Source organism: Barbus barbus (assembly GCF_936440315.1).
Source record: "Barbus barbus genome assembly, chromosome: 14".
NCBI classification, from domain to species: domain Eukaryota; kingdom Metazoa; phylum Chordata; class Actinopteri; order Cypriniformes; family Cyprinidae; genus Barbus; species Barbus barbus.
In genome coordinates this window covers 26,162,979-26,186,173 of record NC_136742.1, presented here as the reverse complement: position 1 = coordinate 26,186,173, position 23,195 = coordinate 26,162,979, and the positions used below count along the sequence as shown (strand labels likewise).

General features: G+C 35.6%; 1 protein-coding gene across 2 annotated transcripts in view; it reads right to left on the bottom strand.

Moving 5' to 3' along the window:
- Nucleotides 1–23,195, bottom strand: part of LOC306880011 (protein FAM184A-like) — a 144,853-nt gene that overhangs the window by 58,531 nt on the left and 63,127 nt on the right. For both annotated transcript variants that reach the window (XM_079433274.1, XM_079433275.1), the window contains exons 10-11: nucleotides 18,693–18,843; nucleotides 11,972–12,184 (exon numbers count right to left, since the gene is read on the bottom strand). In XM_079433274.1, coding sequence (XP_079289400.1) covers nucleotides 11,972–12,184; nucleotides 18,693–18,843 — 364 coding nt within the window. The remainder of the gene's footprint in view (nucleotides 1–11,971; nucleotides 12,185–18,692; nucleotides 18,844–23,195) is intronic.

Genomic DNA, 23,195 nt, shown 5'->3' with positions numbered 1-23,195 from the left:
GGGTGTTGTTCATGTCTGGCCCAGACAAAAGAACATCATTCAGCGAGACACCCTCATGATGAGCACTAGAGTCAAAAACCACTCTTATGTTCCCGGGTTTTTAGGGTGATACACCCCGAAGAGGAGCAAATACCAGCACTCTTCTCCCAAGAGAGGGGGAGATTCTTCAGCATGATTCTTACTAAAGACTTTGCCCATGAATGTAAAAAAGTGCTGTTTCATCTCTGGGTTTCTGTCTAGGTTACGTCTTAAGCTCGACAACCTTTTCATGGCTTGACATCTGTTGTTAGGGAGTCTACACCTTGGAGCTCTGAAAGGCAACGGAGCTACCCAGATGTTACTTTCGTCTTTCTCCAGCTCTTGTTCCATAATGTGAAGAAAAGACAAGTCATCAATAGATGGGGCAATTTTGTTGTCATCATGAGTAACCTTAAACACTTCCTGTCCAAGCTGATCATGTTTGTGATTATAGACAAGTTGTTCCATAGAACACATTCCATTGTTATTTCTCTCTTTTACTTGTAAAACATTTGGACAGGGATCAAAGATGGAGGGGCGTTGTTCTTTTGTGTTAGTGAAGAATGTACTCACAGCTGTTGACTTGTGAATGCCATTCAGACAAACATTGCCAACTATCACCCATCCTAGGTCAAGTTTTTGTGCATAAGGAGCGTCATGAGGACCATTTACCTGGCAGCGCACCTTATGGACTCTGATAATGTCTCGGCCGAGAAGAATCATGATGGGAACATCTGACTCCAACTCTGGTATGAATGGAGCTATAGGCTTCAGATGAGAGTGATGGAAAGCAACACTGGGTGTGGGAATCTCTGCCCTATTGTCAGGAATGTTGTTACATTCTAACAAACTGGGTAGGGAGAGGATTACCTTTCCATCTACTGACTCGATTTGGTACCCAGATGCTTTTCGACCAATAATTTCTGTCACTCCAGAACAAGTTCTCAGGGTATAAGGAGAACCTGGGGCAGAGCGAGCTAATGACCTGTTGCTCTGCTCATCAAGGATCACATAAACTTTCATAGCTTTCTCAGTTTGGCCTTTGGGATAGACTTTTGCCAAGCTGATTTTTGAACAGGACTTGTTACTAAGGTCACCTCTACAAACCTCAGTGCAGTTAGCTTCCACTTCTGTTGGTGGTGTGGAAACCTCCTCCCCGCCATGCTGTGGTAAGAAGACCGCTTCTTGAGCTTTCGGAGGTGGGCCAGGGTGTAGCGCAGAAATGTGTTTCTCACTTCCACACTCAGAACATTTAGTGACAAATCTGCAGTTCTTAGCTGTGTGTGTTGTGGCTAAGCAACACTTGAAACAGATTCTCTTTTCTTTTAAGAATGCAAAACGTTAATCCAAAGGCTTCTCACGGAAGGAACGACATTTCCTAAGTAAGTGAGGTCTTTTGTGAATGGGACAAAGTCTTTCTGCATTCTCAGTTTTTCTTTCATCTTTATCAGTGTCTAAATGTACAGGGGAAGACACATTTATCTTATTAACAGACATCTCTTGATTTACTTGGCTTCCAGCTAGCCTTGTCTGTTTTATAAAGTGAATCTGTTTGAGTAGAGAAGTTAAAGCCTGGGTCATTCCTTATTCTAGCTTGCTGGCTTATGAAGTCAACCAAGACCTCAAAAGGGGGAAACGCAACACCATACCGCTCTTTGTAACCAGCTCCATGTGACAGCCACATTTCTTGCAGATTAAATGTCAGCTTCTGAACTATGGGATTTATGCCCCTTGCTGTGTCCAGATATGATAAGCCTGGAAGGTATCCATCAGCTTTGGCTGACTCTATTTCCATAAGAAGATCGCTCAACTCATGAAGCTTTGAGTAATCTCTGCTTGAAATTCTTGGAAAACTTTCAATACGTCTAAAAAGTGCTCTTTCGATAACCTCTGGAGCACCGTAACACTCTTCCAGTCTAGTCCACATCTTGTCAAGGCCCTTCGATGGCTGATTAATGTGTACTGACCTCATGTGTTTAACGTGTTCAGCTGATTCTTTTCCCAACCATTTGACTAACAAGTCCATTTCTTCACTGGCTGTCAAATTCAACACACTCACAGAATTTTGAAAGGACCGTTGCCAAGCTCTGAAGCTTTCCGGTTGGTCATTGAACTGTACTAAGCCAGTGTTAACAAGTTCACGGCGAGCAAAATATCTGACAAAATCTGAAATGTCTTGTTGAGAATTTTGAGGTGTCTGACTTGCCATTGGGAAAGGTGGCATGGTGCTTTGGACGAAATGTGTCTGCCGTCTGCGCTGGCTATCATCTGGCGTGTTACCAGAAGGATGATTCAAGCCTGGTGTAAATTGTGATGTTGAGCAGAATCTCTCTTTGATCGCATGTGACTGAATTCAGCATCGTCTAAACAACTCTCTGACTTGAGACGTGTAGCTGGAACAGAATTTGTGATTGGTAACTCTGTGTAAGGCTTTACGGTCTCTTCTGAAGGGAGTGGCTCTGCTTTTGATCCTGATTCTGTGACTGCATGTAGATTCATCTGTTCAACATATTCACTTGTCCACTGCATAACATCAGCAGGAGCTGTTACTAGTTGAGGCTCATATTTACTATGGTGTCAACAGCTGCTTCTAGAGCCTCTGCTTCGGCTGCAGCAGTTTCTCTCTCTAACATCATTTTGTCCATTTTTGCCTCCAATTTGGCTTTCTCCACCTTTATTCTTTCCTCTTCATCTGCAAACATCAAACGTGCCTTGGCTGCTTCAGCTTTTGCTCTGGCCATAGCGGCTGCAGCGCTTGTAGAAGAGCTGCCTGATCGTGAACAAGACAAATAGGATCTCGTTTTGAGTGAGGGTGTGGACTCCATAGTGCACACAATACTGCCTCACAACTGCTGCTGTAAACTTTTCTTGCAGCCGCTTTTTCACTGTACTGTCCTCAACATTAATAAAGTGAATAGGTGAAATACCATCATTAAAAAATTGTACTCAACAAATAATTACATTTCTAATCAAATTAAACATTAAACATGGAATCTCTTTAAATCAAACTTGTTCCAGCACAATGAAGCTAAAATAAAACAAATATTAGAGGAAAAACTTGAACTAAAAAAAACACTAGAAATGTTGCCTTTCAGTTAAAACACTAAAATTACAAATTGAAATAAAAAAACTGAAATAAAAAAAAATTAAAACTGCTGTATTTAGAATCAAACAAAAACTAATAAAAATGGCAAAAGCACAATTACAAAAAATAATTAGTTTTTTACAAACACTGAAAACAAAAATAATCCAAAATACTAATAAAAACTATAATAGATACTATAAATGATGCTAAAATAACACTGCATTAGTGACTTACTGTTAAAAGTATCACAGTACTACAAATACTTTATCATGGCTAAGGTGTGTATTGGACAACAACAATAATAATAACCCTAACTAATAAGAATAAAACCTCTTATTAATAATAGCAACAACAAACAAACAAATAAACTAACAAACAAATGAATGAATGAATTCTATGAGTGTGCCTGTGTGTTTTTATTGGTAAGGAAGAACACAATTCTCTAGAATTGCTCTTGTATAAAATTAACCACAGTAAAATTAATGTAGCACTGTCATAAAAATAAAAATTATTGCTATTATTTAATAACCACAAATTTATCACTGGGAATGAAGTACACAATTTTCTAGAATTTCGGTGTATCCTTTAGTATAAAAATGAAACTCAAATAAAGTAGGTTTGAGAAATCCTTAGAATATATAAGGAATATACTAGAGGCTGTAGGGGGGAAACTGTGTGATCAATACCAGTGAAAGGTGGCTATAACCCAATATAAGAGCTCTGCAATGTCTCACCACTGCCCTATGGCCAGGTGAGGCAGGATATAAAACATCTCTCTCATGTCTTCTCAAACTAGATTTATTTAGCTGTGGTGGGCACTTAATGTAGTTTACCCCCTCATAAAAGATCTGGAAACCGGCTATCTGTTTTCATTCCAGCAGTTTTTATGATGCTTTGAGTGAGGACTACTCAACTTTGGAAAAGCTCAAGGATCACAAAACAGGTTCCTTTTTAGACTCGCCAAACTTTCACAGTAATTCTTATAATAGTCTACTATGTATGAAATCAGTGCAGCTGCTTCAAAATAAATTAAAACAAATTATTCAAAATAGTAATAGATTATAAATGCTATATGTCTGGATGAGTATTGAAGCCAATTTCCACAATGGGATAAAAAATGAAAAGTTACTTGCTGCTTTTAATCTCACAATTCAGACTTTTTTCTTGCAACTGCAAATTATATATCTCATAATTTCACATTTTCTTCTCAGGATAGCAGGTTTACAGTATGTCCCATAACTCAAAGTTTAACTTTGCATTATATAATCTCGGAATAGTGAGAAATCTTTCTTCTTGCAATTCTGAAGTTTTTGTTTGTTTGTTTCAGCAGTGGAATAGCAAATTAAAAAAGGTAATCGCAATATATAATTAAATAAAATTTATTCAATACTGATGTTTTTCTCTCAACTGTGATTTTCAGTTTTTTTTTTCCAAGATAATATTGTGATTTTATTGCAAATTCAGAGTTCATATCTCACAAATCTGAGTTTATTTCTTGCAATTTAGAATTGAGATACAAACTCAGATTTGCAAGATATAATCTCAGAATAGTGAGAAATCTTTCTTACAGTTCTGAGGTTACATCTTGCAATTCTGTTTTTTTTTTCTGCAACGGACTAATAAACAAAAAGGTAATTGCAAATTTGTATCTCACAATGCTGACATTTTTCTCAACTGTGATTTTCTGTTTTTTTTTTTCTTCTGCAAGTTTATATTGTGACTATCACAATTCAGAATTTATATTTTACAATTCTGAAAAAAAATCTGAATTGTGAGATATAAATTAATCAGATATAAAAATCTGAATTGTGAGATATAAATTAATATTGCAAGAAAAAAAAGTCAAAATTTCTGAAATAAAAACATTGCAATTACATTTTTTTTTCCATCTCAGAAATGGGCTTCTATAGATGAGCCACATCTGAAGCAAACAGAGGGCAGTAAAAGGCAGCTCTGAAATTCCCAAGTATCTTCAGATTTCTTCTCCTTTAGCCACAGTGACTCATCAGGTCCATATGCTCTCGGCCGGCGAGCTGTCAAGGATGGGCACACACAAGCGTTTTACCTACTGTGGCAGCTGCGGGTTTTTGGCCTGTTCTTTCCGGCCGGGTAAAAAGCAGTGCTTGATATCAGCAAAAAGCTACAGGAGGGAGCTGAGGTGGATCTTTTTGCCTGTTGGAGCGGGATATCAGACGGAGGAATAGCATGCTCATTTTCGTCTCTGAGGACGGAGAGGCGAGGGGTAAGACTGACGTCGTCTTTCTCCTCCGCAGTGCTGCCGAGCCCATTAGCAGCAGAGGAGCGGTCCTCCGCCTGACTTCAAAAGAGCAGTGCTCAATATTGAGATGTTGGTGAACAGAGAGAGAGAGATGTTAATGCGGTTGGTGTGAGATATTATCACACTGAACCGCTGATGATAATTAAACACAAGTCAATAAATCGGTGTCGGCACGTCTACCTCAGACATGGTGCTCTGGAGCAGAAAGCTATTAAATGAGATTTCATAAGCCTTCTGTTGGATCTCCACTCATTACATGAATAAAGCAAGGACATGAAGAGGCTTATTTTAATGGCATGGCAACTGGGTAAAACTCATATACCACAATTATACTTGCTCTATCACATCTGCCTGTGCTGCTGGGAAGCTCATCAACATGCGCAAATTATTACTGTGTCTGATTTTTTATATCCACTACACTGTAAAAAAAAAAAAAACAGTTGAGCTAACTTAAAATTAAGGCAACCAGCTTCAGCAGATTTTTGAGTTTTCTCAACTTATTTTTATAGGAGATTCTCAACTTTTTGTTGTATAAACTTAAAACAACAAGTTGAGAAAACTAAAGAAGATCTGCTGAAGCTGGTTGCCTTAAAATTTTAAGTTAGCTCAACTTTTTTTTTTTTTTTTTTTACAGTGTATGCATTATATGGTTATTATTCATATGTCTACAACCACAGCCAACACGCCATGCTGACACTCTGACAATGAATTATGACAATAGATATAGATTAGAGATAATTAGAGATAAGCATGCAGATTTATTATTCGCTGATAACTGGGAAAATTAAATTATTATTATTATGAAAACCGAATATGAAAACACAGGCATTAATTCTACCTGATAATTCGTGGGTCACCCTGGTGTCAAATGAGTGATTTTTAGCCAATTAGCTCAAAAATCTAATTAAATACGCCAAACGACTAAAATTAAATAATTCAATAAATACAAAAGTGAAATACAAAACTGTTAACAAAAAACATTTAAAACATAAAAAATCAGTACATTTATTAATAAATATCTCTGTTTAATTTCATTTTAACATTACATTTTAATTTTTTTACAATGACAAAAATGACTAATGAGATTAAACTCATGCTAAAGTTAAATACAAACAAATTGCTATATGTCCATTGCAATTCATTTTAGCATTACTTTTTAATTCTTAAATATAATGATAAAAATTACTCTAAAAATTAAACTAATTATGAAGTGAGATACAAGTTATTAATTGGTTAGGTGATTTAATAATAGTTAATTTAATAAATCAGTTAGGTGATTTAATAATTAATTAATTTAATGTTTTTATGTTTTCATTAACTATTTAATTGTATGGTTAACAGTTTCTTTAAATATTTATTTAGTGATTTAATTTGAAATAATTTAGGAAATAATCTGTTCATAATTAAAGTGGTAAAACCGTAAAGTATTAAATATTTATTAATATATTCTATTCCCTAAATAAGCCCAATGGCAAAAGATCTTATAAGATGACAAGAGGCTGTAGGTTGAAGCATCACAAGGGTTCACTATACTAACAGCAGGTTGCTCAAGTGGGTTAAAAAGGGGGTAAAAAAAAACCTAAACATCAGGTTAGGCTTTTTGATTTAGGGTTCTGGTTAGCACTTAACAAAAACAGTTAACCTCTGTGTGTATATTTCCTAATGGCATCACTGGTAGATAAAATAATTCCCTCCATTCTCCATCCATGGACAGCTGGTGGCTGAGGCTCATACTGCCAGGTGTGGTCCTGTCCTGGACAGTGGGGCATATCAGTAATAGAGGTCAGTTGGTGATATCACACATAATGTGTTCAGAAAACAGCTGACATGGAGCAATGAAATCCATTACATAGCAGTTTGCTGAAATAAACAGCAAATCGAGCCACTGGGATAGCGACTTTAGAGCCCATTTCAACAGTAAATAAATGCCCAAGCATTCTGACCACAGCCGTCAGTTATGGTGGATGTGTTGAGATCCCACATTTTAGTAATTTATAGTATAACAATAATATAATAATTTTCTTTTTAAACAAACAAACAAATGCACTCATGGCCAAAAATATTGGCACCCTTGGTAAATATGATCAAAGGAGGCTGTGAAAATTAATCTACATTGTTAATCCTTTAGATCTTTTATTTAAAAAAAAAATCAAAAAAAAAAAAAAAATCACAAAAATCTAACCTTTCACTGGATAATAAGAATTTAAAATGTGGGGGAAATATTCTTATGAAATAAATGTTTTTTCTCTAATACACACTGGCCACAATTAACGTCACCCTTTTATTCAATACTTTTTTAAACCTCCATTTGCCAGTTTAACAGCTCTAAATCTTCTCCTATAATGCCTGATGAGGTTAGAGAACACCTGACAAGAGATCAGAGACCAATCCTTCATCCAGAATCTCTCCAGATCCTTCAGATTCACAGCTCCATGACGGTGCTGCTTCTCTTCAGTTCACCTCACTCATTTTCTACAGGGTTCAGGTCAGAGGACTGGAATGGCCAGCAAAAGCTTGGTTTTGTGCTCAGTGACCCATTTTTTCAGGTTTGTGTTTGTATTATTGTCCGGTTGGAAGATCCAAACATGGCCCATTATAAGATTTCTAACAGAGTCAGTCACTTATTGATTTTTTTATCTGTTGGTATTTGATAGAATCCATGATGCCAAGTGTCTAAAACAAGATGTCCAGGACCTCCAGCAGAAATATAAGCCCACAACATCAAGAATACAGCAGTATATTTCATTGTACACATGGGGTACTTTTTATCCCTGTGTTCACCAAACCCATCTTGAGTGTTTGCTGCTAAAAAGCTAATTTTTTAGTTTCATCTGACCATAGAAGCCAGTCCCATTTGAAGTGCCAGTCCTGTCTGATAACTGAATATGCTGGAGTTTGTTTTTGGATGAGCTGGGAGAATTTTTCTTGAAACCCTCCCAAACAGCATGTGGTGATGTACAGTAGGTGCTGTTTGCCAATTTTTTTTTTAAAGGTTTTCTGACCCTGAGACTCAACTATTTTCTACAATTCTCCAGCTGTGGTCCTTAGAGAGTCTTTAGCCACTCAAACTCTCCTTCTCGCCTTACATTAGGACGATATAGACACACGTCCTCTTCCAGGAAGTTTCGTAACATTTTATGTTGATTGGAAATTCTTAATTATTGCCTTGATGGTGGAAATGGGAATTTTCACTGCTCTAGCTCTTTTCTTAAAGCCACTTCACTAATTTGTGAAGCTCAACTATCTTTTGCTGCACATCAGAAATATATTCTTTGGTTTTTCTCATTGTGATGGATGATTAAGGGAATTTGGGCTTTTTTCACCCTCCTATTTATATTTCTGTGAAACAGGAAGCCATGGCTGGGTAATTTCATGTTCATAATCACCCTGAGTGTTCAAAATTGTGAATATGAATGGGAATATACTTCAGAGATATTTTACTCATAAGAATTTCTAGGTGTGATCATCAGTGTTATTTTAGTATTATTTACATACTAGAATTTATTATTAGTATTTACTGTGCAGCCCGACTGTTTCCACTACTTTGTAAAACAGTGAAGTGAAGCCTGTGATTCTGACTGATGCTGCATTTAGTGAGTCAATCTCAATTTATCAGCAGTTATTCAAGCAGTCTCATCCCGCTGTCCCCGCTCGCAGCCTTCATCTCCAGGCCTGCGGTGTGGAGCCACTTCAGCCCAGCTCAAGGTAAACATTTTCAGTCGGAGTGAGAATTTCTCTCCCCTGATGTCGTCAGGGACCAGGTACTGGATAAAGCAGACATTACAGCCTGTGACAGCAAGCGCTCAGCCATTACTAACCCACAGACAGGAGAAGGACCTGAGAGATGAGCTGTGGGCAGGGCTGAATCTGTGGCAGAACTGCCTCACCACACCAAGTCTATTGGGGGACAGAGAGAGGGCCTTGCATGAGGGCAAACTGGGCTAACGGTCAATTTCACCAGTGGACAAATAGGCTGAAAGGATTACTGTCCGCAGTTGCTTGGCTGCCTCTGTACAAGGCAAGAGCTTCAGCAGCAAATGGAAGTTGGAGTGAATGTGGTTTCATGTAGTCAGACTGTTGACAATTGCTATGAGGTCTTATCCACAATCCACAAAGACTGGAAATGGATGCTCGCCAAACAGCAGATACAAATAAAAATGGCTTCATTGAGCAAATAAAACATGTTACACACCAGTGACTACAAAGAAACTGTAACAATATAATCTAACCCTTGCTGATGTAAGCAACACAAGCGATTAATTTCAAAGCCATACAAACAGTCCACAAAAAAAACTTGCGATAAGACCAACATCAACAGATTTTAATAACCCAAGTTGTAAATGGAGAAAATAAATTTAGCAACGGAATAATCCTTCTGTCAATATCTGTGTTTACATAAATAACATACAACTTGAATTCCGGAAATGTTGGTACATTTTTTTAATTTGAATAAAATTCATAAATCACATGAGCCAATATTCTATTCACAATAGAACATAGAGAACATAGCAAATGTTTAAATGGATACATTTTAAACTTTTATTCACTAAATGAGCTCATTTCAAATTTGATGCCTGCTACAGGTCTCAAAAAAGTTGGCACGGGGGCAACAAAGGGCTGAAAAAAGTTCAGCTCGGAGAACATCTAGCAACTAATTAAGTTAATTGACATCAGGTCTGTAACTTGATTAGCTATAGAAGGGATGTCTTAGAGAGGCAGAGTCTCTCAGAAGTAAAGATGGGCAGAGGCTCTCCAATCTGTGAAAGAGTGCGTAAAAAGATTGTGGAATACTTTAAAAACAACGTTCCTCAACGTCAAATTGCAAAGCCTTTGCAAATCTCATCATCTACAGTGCATAACATCATCAAAAGATTTAGAGAAACTGGAGAAATCTCTGTGCGTAAGGAACAAGGCAGAAGAACTTTGTTGGATGCCCGTGGTCTTCGGGCCCTCAGACAACACTGCATCACTCATCGGCATGATTCTGTCATTGACATTACTAAATGGGCCCAGGAATACTTCCAGAAAACACTGTCGGTAAACACAATCCGCCGTACCATCTGCAGACGCCAACTAAAGCTCTATCATGCAAAACGGAAGCCATATGTGAACATGGTCCAGAAGCGCCGTCGAGTCCTTTGGGCCAAGGCTCATTTAAAATGGACTGTTTCAAAGTGGAAAAGTGTTTGCAGCTATTACAACAGCATGGCTTCGTAGTAGAAGAGTCTAGGTGCTGAATTGGCCTGCCTGCAGTCCAGATCTTTCACCTATAGAGAACATTTGGCACGTCATTAAGCGAAAACTACGTCAAAGATGACCACAAACTCTTCAGTTGCTGGAAACCTACATCAGGCAAGAATGGGACCAAATTCCAACACCAAAACTCCAGAAACTCATAACCTCGATGCCCAGATGTCTTCAAACTGTTTTGAAAAGACGAGGAGATGCTACACCATGGTAAACATGCCCCCGTCCCAACTATTTTGTGACCTGTAGCAGGCATCAAATTTGAAATTAGCCCATTTTGTGCATAAAATTTTAAAATTTCTGTTTAAACATTTGTTATGTTATCTATGTTCTATTGTGAATAAAATATAGGCTCTTGTGATTTGAAAGTCTTTTAGTTTTTATTTTATTCAAATTTAAAAAATGTCTAAATTTTCGGAATTCGGGTTGTTTAATATATGTAATAGTATATATGTATATATATATGTATGTGTGTGTGTGTGTGTGTGTGTATACATATGCAAAATAAAAAAATAAATAAAACAAATTTAGTGTAAGCAATATTCATATTAAGCTTAATAACCATATTGCCATAAGAACAAAAATATAGAAAATATAAAAGAACATTTACAATATATATATATATATATATATATATATATATATATATATATATATATATATATATATATATATATATATATATACACACACACACACACACACATATATATACAAATATATATAATGGGAATAAATAATGAACAATAACACACGATCCTAATAATATTATTAATATTAACACTTTAATATTCTCACTATTAACTTGCTTATTAGCATGCCTATTATTAACATATTGGCTGCTTATTAGTACTTATTAAGCATATATTCTGCATGATCATATTCTACATCCCTAATCCTACCCAATACCTAAACTTAACATCTTACTGACTATTAATAAGCAGCCAATTAGGAGTTTGAGGCAAAAGTCGTAGTTAATGTTTTGTTAACGGCGAGAATTGAAACTTGATATAAAGTATGACCATATTAACAATACAAGACCCTGATCACAATGTAGTGTTCTCTTTGTTGACTAAAATGATTTGGCAAGTAAAATCATAAACTAAACTGCTACTAAATAAATAAAAAAAAATTGTGTAAAAAGCAGCACGGGTCAGCTGGTCTCTGAATGGTCTGTAAGATTGTTGTCTGAAGCAGAGATAAGAATGGATGTGGAACACAGAGTTATAAAAACTCAAATAACAGAGAGCTAGGAGGTGAAAGGAAAAGATAAGCGCGTGCATACAGGTCAGAGCGGTCTCTCTGCGTGAGACAGGTGGGAGATTATGTTTTCTTGTGGTTACCTTGAGGTCGTGCTGGCGAGCTTCCTGCATATCCTGTATAGCGCAGCAGTGGGCTTCATGCAGCCGCTGCTCCCTACGCTGATGCTCCAGCTCCATTTCCTGCAGCTGCTGTCCCAGGTGCTCTCGCTCCTGATTGAACTGGGCCTGCAGCTGCTGTAGGGAATGCTGGGATTGGGAAAGCTGCATCTCCAGGCTCTGTTTCAGCAAGGAAATCTGCACACAGGAAGTAGGAGACGCTGGTTGATAAATGAAACAACTCTGCAGGTAAATGAAAGCAAATGAAATGAAACAGCAATACTGTACAACACCAACAATGAACCAATAACTTTACCCAACCCTTATTCTGGGTTTAATGCAAGGTAAGCTCAACCAAATTTGTGGAATAATAGTGATATTCCACTTGTCCTTCATTAAAATGAAATAAAATAAAATCAGGTACTTACGATGGCAAGTGAATGGGGTAAAACTGTAAATGTTAAAATACTCCCTAAAATAATAGGATAGGCACAAGATATACACATATAATATAATTTAATTGAACACATATAATATATAATTGAAAAAACATTAAAAAAAAAAAAAAAAACTTACAAATCTTTTCTGTGTAATGTTAAATCCAATTTTGCAACTTCGCCACAATGAAAAGCAAATTTATTATCATTAACTAAAACTTAAAAAAGGAAACGAAATTATTGAAATAATGCTAAAATGAAATATGTTAACGTAAAAATTAGATGAAAAACTACACAAAAATTTGACATGTTGCCTTTTATTGCAACTAACTAAAATAAGTTGAAGCACAAAAATTACTAACTGCAAATAAATAAAACCTAAAACTGAACTTAGAAAAAATTAAATAAATAAAAATTCAAGAAATAAAAAAACACTGAAAATATAAAAACAAAAGCTGATTCCAAAAGTTAAAACACCTGTAAAATGATTTACAGTAAACATTAAACAGATTTAAAGCTAAAATAATGTTTTAACAGAAAATTCATGTAAATAAAGTGTTTATAAAATTGTAAGCTTTACATTTATACATAATCCTCCAAACACTTCCATTGTAAGTTGTCTCAGTGTACAGTAATTTCTTTGTTTCTAAGAAAATGAGGGATGCGTCTTAATTATTTTTGTGGTAATCAACATTATGCTACATATTCGGTCAATTAAGCTTAGCGTATATTGTACCCTGAATATTCCTTTAAGTATGAGCAACAGTAATCGTGGCGCTTCCCTTTAGCAAGCACCACTAATTAGCTAAACTGTGTAAAACATGCTTCTTAGATGAGATACAGGAAAATGGCAGTGATTGAAAATCTTCATTCATTCATTTTCACGGTTTCTATTTCCACAAACTGTTAGCAGGCTTGTGCGTGCAAACACACATTGGCTCTAGTCTTCCTCTGTGAATAGAGCCGTGAGTTGAGTATGTGGGTGCGAATTTGTGTCTAGCAGCCATGTCTACAAGGACTGAATGAGGACTCAGTCTGGGACGAGGTGAGAAGTCAAACGTCGGCGCCAGATACGCTCTCCTCACACCAATCAATATGTTAGAACTGGAGATTTCAGTGGCTTCGGCCCACTCGTTGGCCTGCTAGCCTCATTAGAGGAGTCGCTCATGACTGGAGGGTGACAGGGAGAGAGTTTTTCCGTGTCGTACCCGCCAACAACTTGAGACTTGTGAAGGCAATAAAACGATGCTGTGCTTGTCGTCGCATCAGCGAATAATTTCATTTTCAAGCCGGCTGGAAGTGGTCCCAATATGCCTGGGATATCACTGCTCATATCCCTGCTGTTGCGCTGCTGACACTAACAAAAAGATGAACGCAAGTCGTCATGTTGTAAAACTAGTCGTAAAACTAGATTTTTACATTTGAGGAAATCGGGAAAAGAGCTTGCTAGTGCAAAACTTGAAGCCACAACTTTAGTTGTCAAAAAAACCTACATCACGTTGCTATGATATTTTAGTGCTGAATCATGTTAAGGGCCACCAGGGGCCCCCAACACAGGACATTTTTACATTGCCACAAATGAAAATAACTTTTAGAAGGTCTGGTCTCAAGATATGAGACTTCAGTCCTCTTTACAATTCCTGTTTTTTGGCCCAACCAGGCAAACCATGCAGGGGACAAAAAAAATAGCGGATAAGATGGCAATAAAGCATATAATTTCTAATTTATATTTTTATTTTAATATTTTTAAATTTTAAATTGCATTTAAATTTATTACAATTATTTAAACATTTAAAAAAACTGTTATTTAAATTTAATGCAGTATTTATTTTTGCCCCACGACCCTCAAGTACAGTAAGTTTGATTTTGCCACTTTGTCTTAAACTTGTCACATCTGGTCTAACAGGTGAAAACCCAGCATGAAATGAAAATTCATCCTATTTTCTAAATGATTTCTTATTGTGCATTGTTTGAATCTCATTGTTTAACATTTCTCTTGATCACATTTTTACAGTGGTGTGAAAAAGTGTTGGCCCCCTTCCTGATTTTTTATTTTATTGCATGTTTGTCACACTTTAATGTTTCAGATCATCAAACTAATTTAAATATTAATCAAAGATAACACAAGTAAACACAACATGCAGTTTTTAAATGAAGGTTTTTTTTATGAAGGGAAAACAAAATCCAAACCCACATGGCCCTGTGTGAAAAAGTGTTTGCCCAGGTCCTATTTAAGTGATTTCTTGATTGCGAACATAATATAAACTGTGTGATAAACCACAGTTATGTTTTAACAGGGAGGGGTCCTGTTAAAGTTGCAGTATTACACTTTTTTTGTGATTTTTTAAATTTATTTTTAATTTGCTTAAACTCCACCCCTTTCTTGCAATCAACCTGAAGCATTTATTCAGATATTCCACCATCTAATCAAGAACGGTTGAAAAAACTAATCCCAGTTTATATTACTTTATTTCCTTGGATTGTAAATTACGATATGTAAGAATAGATTTGTCGCTACTTCCGTTTCATTGTGTCTTTAAGATTCTCAGCAAGCACCACTAAAAATGATGTGAACAGATATAAGCAGTGCATGGAGATCTCGTGCTCCACTCTGATGCATGAAGTGCACTAGAGAGTGCTGATGGGTGAGTGTGAGGACGTCTCTTCAGTGGCTGTAATCACTTCTCCAATAAGCTCTACAGATCCTGCTACTGCAGTAAGACTTGCTCTGACACATTTAGAGCTCAGAGAAAGAAAGGTCTCGGTTGCCTGCCAAACACTCAACACACATATACAAGTAAATAAAACAACAAAGTTTATGATGATGAAAGCAGACAAATTATCTAATAAAGCTGAAAATGACAAAAGGGGTAACGTGTTGCAAGTAATATTTTATTTTCATCTGACCCAATAAGTGTTTTTTTAAATGGTCAAAATACAGCTGGTAAAATAAACTAAATCTGAGTGAGTTGAATCCATTTGTTATAATTATTTTTAGAGGGAAAAAATAACTGAATTTGATACTCAAAATAGCCGTTTTTCCAGCCTTGACCCCAAAGGTACAGATGACATAAATCTATTCAAATTAAAACCACACACAAAAAAGATTTGTGTTACATTTGGGTGCATAAAAGACACACACACACACCTGAGGTGTGTGAAACAATGTCTCCTGCAATCTGCACTAAAAAAGTATGCAAACTAATTTGGCACAAATCTCGTTCACAGAAAAAATAGCATTTCTAATATAAATATTGTCAACATGCCAAGTACCACACTCCCAATCTGGAGAAGAGAGCCAGCTGACATGAGAAAAAAATAAAAATAATAATAATAATTGAAATGCACAATATTGTAACTTGTTACATTTCCCCAAAAGCGATCAGCAATGACAGATTAAAATGTAATTAAAATAAATATTTGTTTTAAATAAATAAAAATATAATTAGTAATATAAATGATAACAGGAATGTTGTCATAATAAAAGACATGGACTAACATGAAACATTAATTCAATAGAAATGGTGCTTGTACCGTGGCCAAGAGAGCTCAGCGCACTGCAAATAAAAAAAGACACCTGCAAATTAAGAAAACGTCATCAATTTTACAACACGCGCTTCAAATGCTCACAACACAACCAAACAAAGAAACAAATAAAATTCTTTATTTGTTTGTCTTGTGAGCATTTACAGCACCTGATGTCAAATTGATGAAGATGTTTTCTTGATTTGCTGGTGCTTTTTCTATTTGCACGTTTTCTAAAGTTGCAGCGCGTTGAGCTCTCTCAGCCACCGTAGCTTGTCTATATAAAACTTACTACCATACTGATAAGTTGCTGTTGTGATGTTTCTATGTGGTAGCTCAGGTGTTCTTGGCTCTCTGATATTCTCATCTCTAGTGATGCAAAAACCGCAAAAATCGAATGCTTAAATGTAATATTATACCTCTTCTCAATGCACCTCATGATTTGATGCATTAATAACAGGTATTTCTTAAACGGTGCTGGAAGAGTTATGCGCTGTCACGACAAAAAAACGTTAGCATCGCTTGCCTGAGGTCCCTTGCGATTTTAAGTGGATTTTAAGTAGGAACTTGCATAAGGTCTCAAACAGAGTCTGAAATGCTTCAACAGCGGTGTCATTTTTCAGCCCGTTTTCTTTTTTCCATCTGTAATATTCGGTTTCTGTACTCTAGACGAGGACAAGCAGACATGGAAAAATAATTAGCTATAAAACAAAGTCCAGACATCAGGAGGTCACTGAATGGAGCTAATGACATCTAATGAGATACATCAGATGAAATGATGTAATATCAGCTAACTGTGGTGGTGCACATTGTACTAGTTGTAGAAATGATTACTGACTAGGATGAATCCCAAATTGCATATTATTCATCCAATGTTATATGCAAGATTAGGTTTACTGCATCCCATTGACAATAGTCCAATGACAATAGTCAGAAGTACGTGTTTGGCATTTTCAACAAAAAAAGTGGATGTTCAATTAATGCACTGATCTTTTTTGAAAATAATTTGCACAATTCGCTCACCATAGCCATATCATGTACAAAACCCAATCCTCTACCTCCATCCGAAATAACAGAGCCTCATGAATGAAAAAGCAGTTCTAAATAAGTTCAGTAAAACGACTTTCTTACATAATATTTGGTTTCAGGGTCATACTTTTATTTAGAATAAATCAAATCATGCACTGCCGTAAATAGTTGAAAAGCTGCATATGATTTTGAATTGTTTTTGGGCCTGATTTGATTACAGAAAACTGTGTGTGTTTCCATTCTGTACAGTATAAATGCAATAGTAACTAAGTCAGCAGATATGAGGGTTCAGCATATGAAAAATGCACAGAGGGGAACCCAAGGATACATCTGCAATATCTGGTAATATTAAAGTGAGGATGAGCGGTGGATCTTCAGGTACTGTTGTATTTGACTGATGCTTTTATCTGTTTAAAAAGTGTCTTTGGGGTTTGCAGTTTATTAAAGCATGTATTCCCTATATTGACTTGTTTGTCTGACTTGCTGTGGGTTTACATGTATTCTTTTGCTACTGTTAAGATGAACTATGAAATTTCTTTGCCACAGACTTCAACAAACAAAAATGCAAAAAAATAATGTGAGGTTTTCTGAACAATCCTCCCATCTGCTATTGGTCACATAAACGCATAGCACCACCACAGATTTAAATAATTGCTTAAGCCAGTGTTGCTATGTTGGTCAGGACAGGATGCTCAACCAAATGGAGACTTGCTAGTTACCCTTCCTTAAAAGTACACTACTGTTCAAAAGTTTGGGCTCTGAAGTCTCTTACACTCACCAAGGCTGCATTTGATTGAAAAAAAAATAAAAAATATTGTGAAATAATATAACAAATTTAAAATAACTTGTTTGTATTTTAATGTATTTTAAAATGTAATTTTGTCATTTATAACTATATATAATAGTAAAGCTGAATTTTCAGCAGCTCCTTAAGAAACCTCCTTTAGTAATTATTTAGAAATGATGCTTAAGAAACAGTTTGTATTATTATCAGTGTTGAAAACAATTGTGCTCCTTAATATTTTTGTGAAATATAAATGTTTTGTAACATTATAAAAGTCTTTACTGTCACTTGTGATAAATATAATGTGCCTTTGCTGAATAAAGTATGAATTTCTTAAGAAAAAAAAATCTTACTAACTCCCCAAAACGTTTGAATGGTAGTGTATTTATTTATGTACATTGCAGAAGTATGCAAATAGTAATTCTGTGGGGCCCAATTGTGCCACGAAATAATAATTTGCAATATTCATAAACAAGTTATCCATAAATAAACAAGAAAATGTGGTTGCATATATAAAATGAATGAACAATGGCATAATTGAATTGTGATGATAAATTACCAAATTACAAATAGAAAAAAAAAAGTAATCAGAATATTGATAAATAAATTCATATTGAAGGCAATGTGTTGCCTCTGGATTCAATCAATAAAAAAAGCCATATATAATAAAAAAGTTCTAAAACTAAAAATGCAATTATTAAGAACTTCATAATCGCACATTAAAAAAATATATTTTTTTTCTCTTATTTTTTATTTATATTGTAAAGCTTTATTTATTAATTCACAGTAATATAATTAATTGATCAATTTCTCAGTTGATTTACAAATTTCTTGCACAGCACCAATTGACCCCCATAAGATGACTGCAGTGGTCTCAACATGAGAACTGTTTGCTGTGTTAGCACATTAGTTGCATGAATGTGTTTCTGACCTGCTCTAGAAGGTCCTCCACCTTCCTCTGCCAGCTCTCTCTGGCGGAGCACATCTCCTGATCTTTATTCTGTGCCAGCTGAGTGAGCGCTGACCTTTTATTCTCCTCATGCTCTTCACGCAGCTCCTCACGCAGTTTCTTACACTCTTGCCTGTGGACACAAACACAAAAGATACACTAATGATCATACGGTTTTGTGCTACATTTTTGCCGAGACCTTTTGATACAAATCCTATAAAAACAGGACACAACTGGTTTGTGATAATGCACACATTTAAATATTAAATACATGAATACTGGGTCAATGATCCATTGATCATTAATGGCTGCTAAATGAGCCGCAGATCTTTTAATGCACCTGAATTTCTCTGCTCCACAGCAGTGGAGGTCACAGAAGAGTTTGATACGTTATTTGGTGTAATTGCAGGACGTCATGAGAGTGCGGCGCTGGGCTTAAATTCCTGATTTTTAAGTCTGTGCTGCAGACTGTTCTAAAACTGCCCAAATAGCTGTCAGTGCAGAGTACCTCACACACTCGGAGACACTGCGAAACCTTTTAAAGGTGTGAAATTCATCTTAATTGCTGCTTAAGAGGAAATGGAAGCTGTAATGAGAGTTTGGGCACCTTGAAAGCCGCCTGAGACCACAGCAATAAGCACTGAGGCTGTAATTGAATTTTTGTATCTGATGTATCTGTTCGTTTATGGTAACAGAAATCTCTAATTGATAATACACTGCAGAACAGCATTTATTTACTAATTTATTAACTAATTATTACTGATTTATTTACTATATACATATTACTATACAAACTATACTATATAAATATTACTATCTTATCTCTTATCTCTCTCACACACACACACACACACACACACACATATATATATATACACATATACATATATATACATATATATACACATATACATATATATACATACATACATATACACATATATATATATATATATATATATATATATATATATATATATATATATATATACACACACATACAGAGAGAGAGAGAATGCAGTAAACATTAACAATGTAAATTTAAATTACAAATTTTTATAACTTCAAAACTTTTAACTTTCTTAAATTTTACAAAATTTTAATCACATTTTTACCTTCATTAGTTCATTTTAAACGGTCCTCCATTGTGAGAAACATAACATAACATAACAACATTGTGAAAAATATTTTATGAAATTCAGTATAAAATAGTTAAAGATGAAATGGAGCAGTCAGGATGAACAATGTAAATATAAATGACAAATTTATATGAATTTAAAGGGGAAAATGCATATATTTGAAAATGTATTTTAAATCACAATTTTGCTTGCTCTACTTCAGTGCAGGAAATGCATTTAAAATAATAATAATAATAATATTAATAAAAAATATATATATATATTATATAGAATATATAAAAAATATTGAATAGATAAAAAAAAGCATACAATTTACATTACATTATTATGCTACATTTACAGCTTGATATCTTCACAATATTCATCTTGAAAAATGTCCCACCCCAGGTATGGATTCTATGTCAAATGAACAGACAAAAAGCTAAATTACAAGGCAAAAAGGTTGGAGTCATGGCCAAGTGGTTAGACATGTTTTATGAGCTGCATGTTCAAATCCAGCCTGGTCTCAAACCAATTACTCCTCTTTCTTCCAAACAATTCAGAGCAACTGAAAAGAGGGTTTTATCAGACATCTTGGGAATTGTTAATGCAGTTTTGTCTCAAAAATGATAGCCAAGTCAGAGACAATCACACACACAGCAACTGCTTCATCCACTCATGGTGTGCATTACAAGAGAAGCTGGTGAATTAACCAGCACTTCTGCTGCGCAGAATGCTGTAAGTGGCTTTATCACCTTTATAAACTCTTACAGGGAGTCCATTTGTCTTCATAAATGATCTCAGTGCAAAGCTGTCAGTCCGGCAAACAAAACTGACATAAACAGTTTTGATTTGTTGAACTCGGCACACGATATCCAGACGGCGCTGCCTCGAAGGGGAGGATCCATCTGGAGTTTTTATGAACTTCATTGTGCGGTGCAGCTGTGAGTGTAATTGTACGACGCAAATTCAAGTGTTGATAAAGAAGTCAGTGATGGTTTAGGACTCTGCAAATGCAAGTGCCTGTGTCTGACAGATTGGCACAATGATGAAAAAACCCTCTTGTAACACTTGTAATAAAGTCTGCGAGACATTTGTAATCTGATGATCTTTTTCTGCATTTAATGGAAGGATCAGTTTAAGGAAGCCTTTGTCTATAGGCTTACTTCATTATTCTCCTACATGCTAAAACATATTTCTAAAATATTTTTAGTTCTCACATTTTTAACCCTTTACATCCAAGTTTCCACCAAATTACAATGCTGTTATTGATACCTAAAATTAAAATGATTAAAAATGGTTTTCATTAAAAGAATAATAGTGCTGTCAAACAATTAATCACGATTATTCGCATCCAAAATAAAAGTTTTTGTTTACATAATATGTGTGCTGTGTATATTTATTATGTATATATAAATACACGCACATGCATGTAAATATTTCTGAAAAATGTTATGTTTATATATTAAATATATTTATTTATAATGTAAATTATATGAATATAAATACAGCCATGTAAATATTTAAAAAATATATACTGTATGTGTGTGTATTTATATATGCATAATAAATATACACAGTACACACACAAATTTTATGTAAACAAACTTTTATTTTGGACACGATTAATCGCAATTAATCGTTTGACAGCACTAATATAAATAGACGAAAAATTAAAATTTATAAAAATTTATATAAAAATTAGAAATGCTGCCTTGGCAACTACTGGAAGTTAAATAAAACTTAAATAAAAAAAAACAAAACTACTAAAAATAAATAAATAAATAAAAATTTAAAACAAAAATATAAAAATAAAAGCTAATTCATCATTTTATTTAAAAAAAATACTGTAATAGCAAATATTACTAAAATAACTATAATGAGATCTATAATTCTAGCTGAAAATGGTCTATTAGCATCTATAGCAACCTGTTAGCATTGCATTCCTTGGCGCATTTCTACAATAAAATTCCTATTGTAAACCCAATGAATGATGTTTCCATGGATTAGACCTCTTTAAACTTTCATTAAATAATTCCTCTGCACCATAAATTATATTAGTTGAGAACCTTCGCTAATTGTGGACTTAAAAATTTACTTAGGTGTGTGAGGCTACTAGTCAGCAGCCATATCACCCTGTAGCCCAAGACTGGTTGCCTACTGAAGCTAAGCAGGGTTGAGCCTGGTCAGTACCTGGATGGGAGACCTCCTGGGAAAACTAGGTTGCTGCTGGAAGAGGTGTTAGTGAGGCCAGCAGGGGGTGCTCACCCTGCGGTCTGTGTGGGTCCTAGCGCTCCAGTATAGTGACGGGGACACTATACTGTAAAAAGCACCGTCCTTCGGATGAGACGTTAAACCGAGGTCCTGACTCTCTGTGGTCATAAAAAATCCCAGGATGTCCTTCGAAAAAGAGTAGGGGTGTAACCCCGGCATCCTGGCCAAATTTGCCTCCTACCCATCCCCATATCTACTGATTGGCTTCATCACTGTCTCCTCTCCACCAATAAGCTGGTGTGTGGTGGGCGTTCTGGCGCACTATGGCTGCCGTCGCATCATCCAGGTGGATGCTGCACACTGGTGGTGGATGAGGAGATACCCCCCTTACTATGTAAAGCGCTTTGAGTGCCTTGAAAAGCGCTATATAAATGTAACGAATTATTATTATTTATTATTACTAGATATTCAAAACAAGGAGTCTCTTGAAATACGAATCTCTTGACCTAGATCCAAAATCATTACAAGCACTTATTTTGAGCAATAATGCGCTCTACATTGGTCCACATTTTCCCAAATAACAAGTTAAAGCCCAAATATCATGCTCCAGGGCACCGCAGCACCATCCTGAACAAATGTTGTGGAAAATGAGCTACCAAGGATGAAATCCAATAAATGTCTTGTTGATTTGTCATTAAAGCATGTCGAGTGTCTGCTTAGGGTCTATTCAACTTCAACCTTCCTAGTTAGATCATTTTTATCATTTTCGGCGGATGTTTTAGTGACGAATTGGTAACTTTGCAAAACTATGAGCAAAAAAGTAGCCAAAATGTCCTTAAAGTGATAGTTCACCCTAAAAAACAAAACAATTTACTCACCCTCAAGTTGATCCAAGCCTGTATGCGTTTCCTTCTGCAGCTCAACATAAAAGAACATATTTTGAAGAATCAGGGCATCCAAACAGTTGCTGGTAGCCATTGATTTCCATAAAGAAAAAATACTGGGGACCAGAAGCTGTTTGCTTACCCACACTCTTCAGAATAACTTCTTCTGTGTTTAGCAGAAGGGAGAAATTCAGGTTTGGAACAACTTAAGGGTGAGTAAACGATGACAGATTTTTCATTTTTGGCTGAACTATCCCATTAACGGCCTT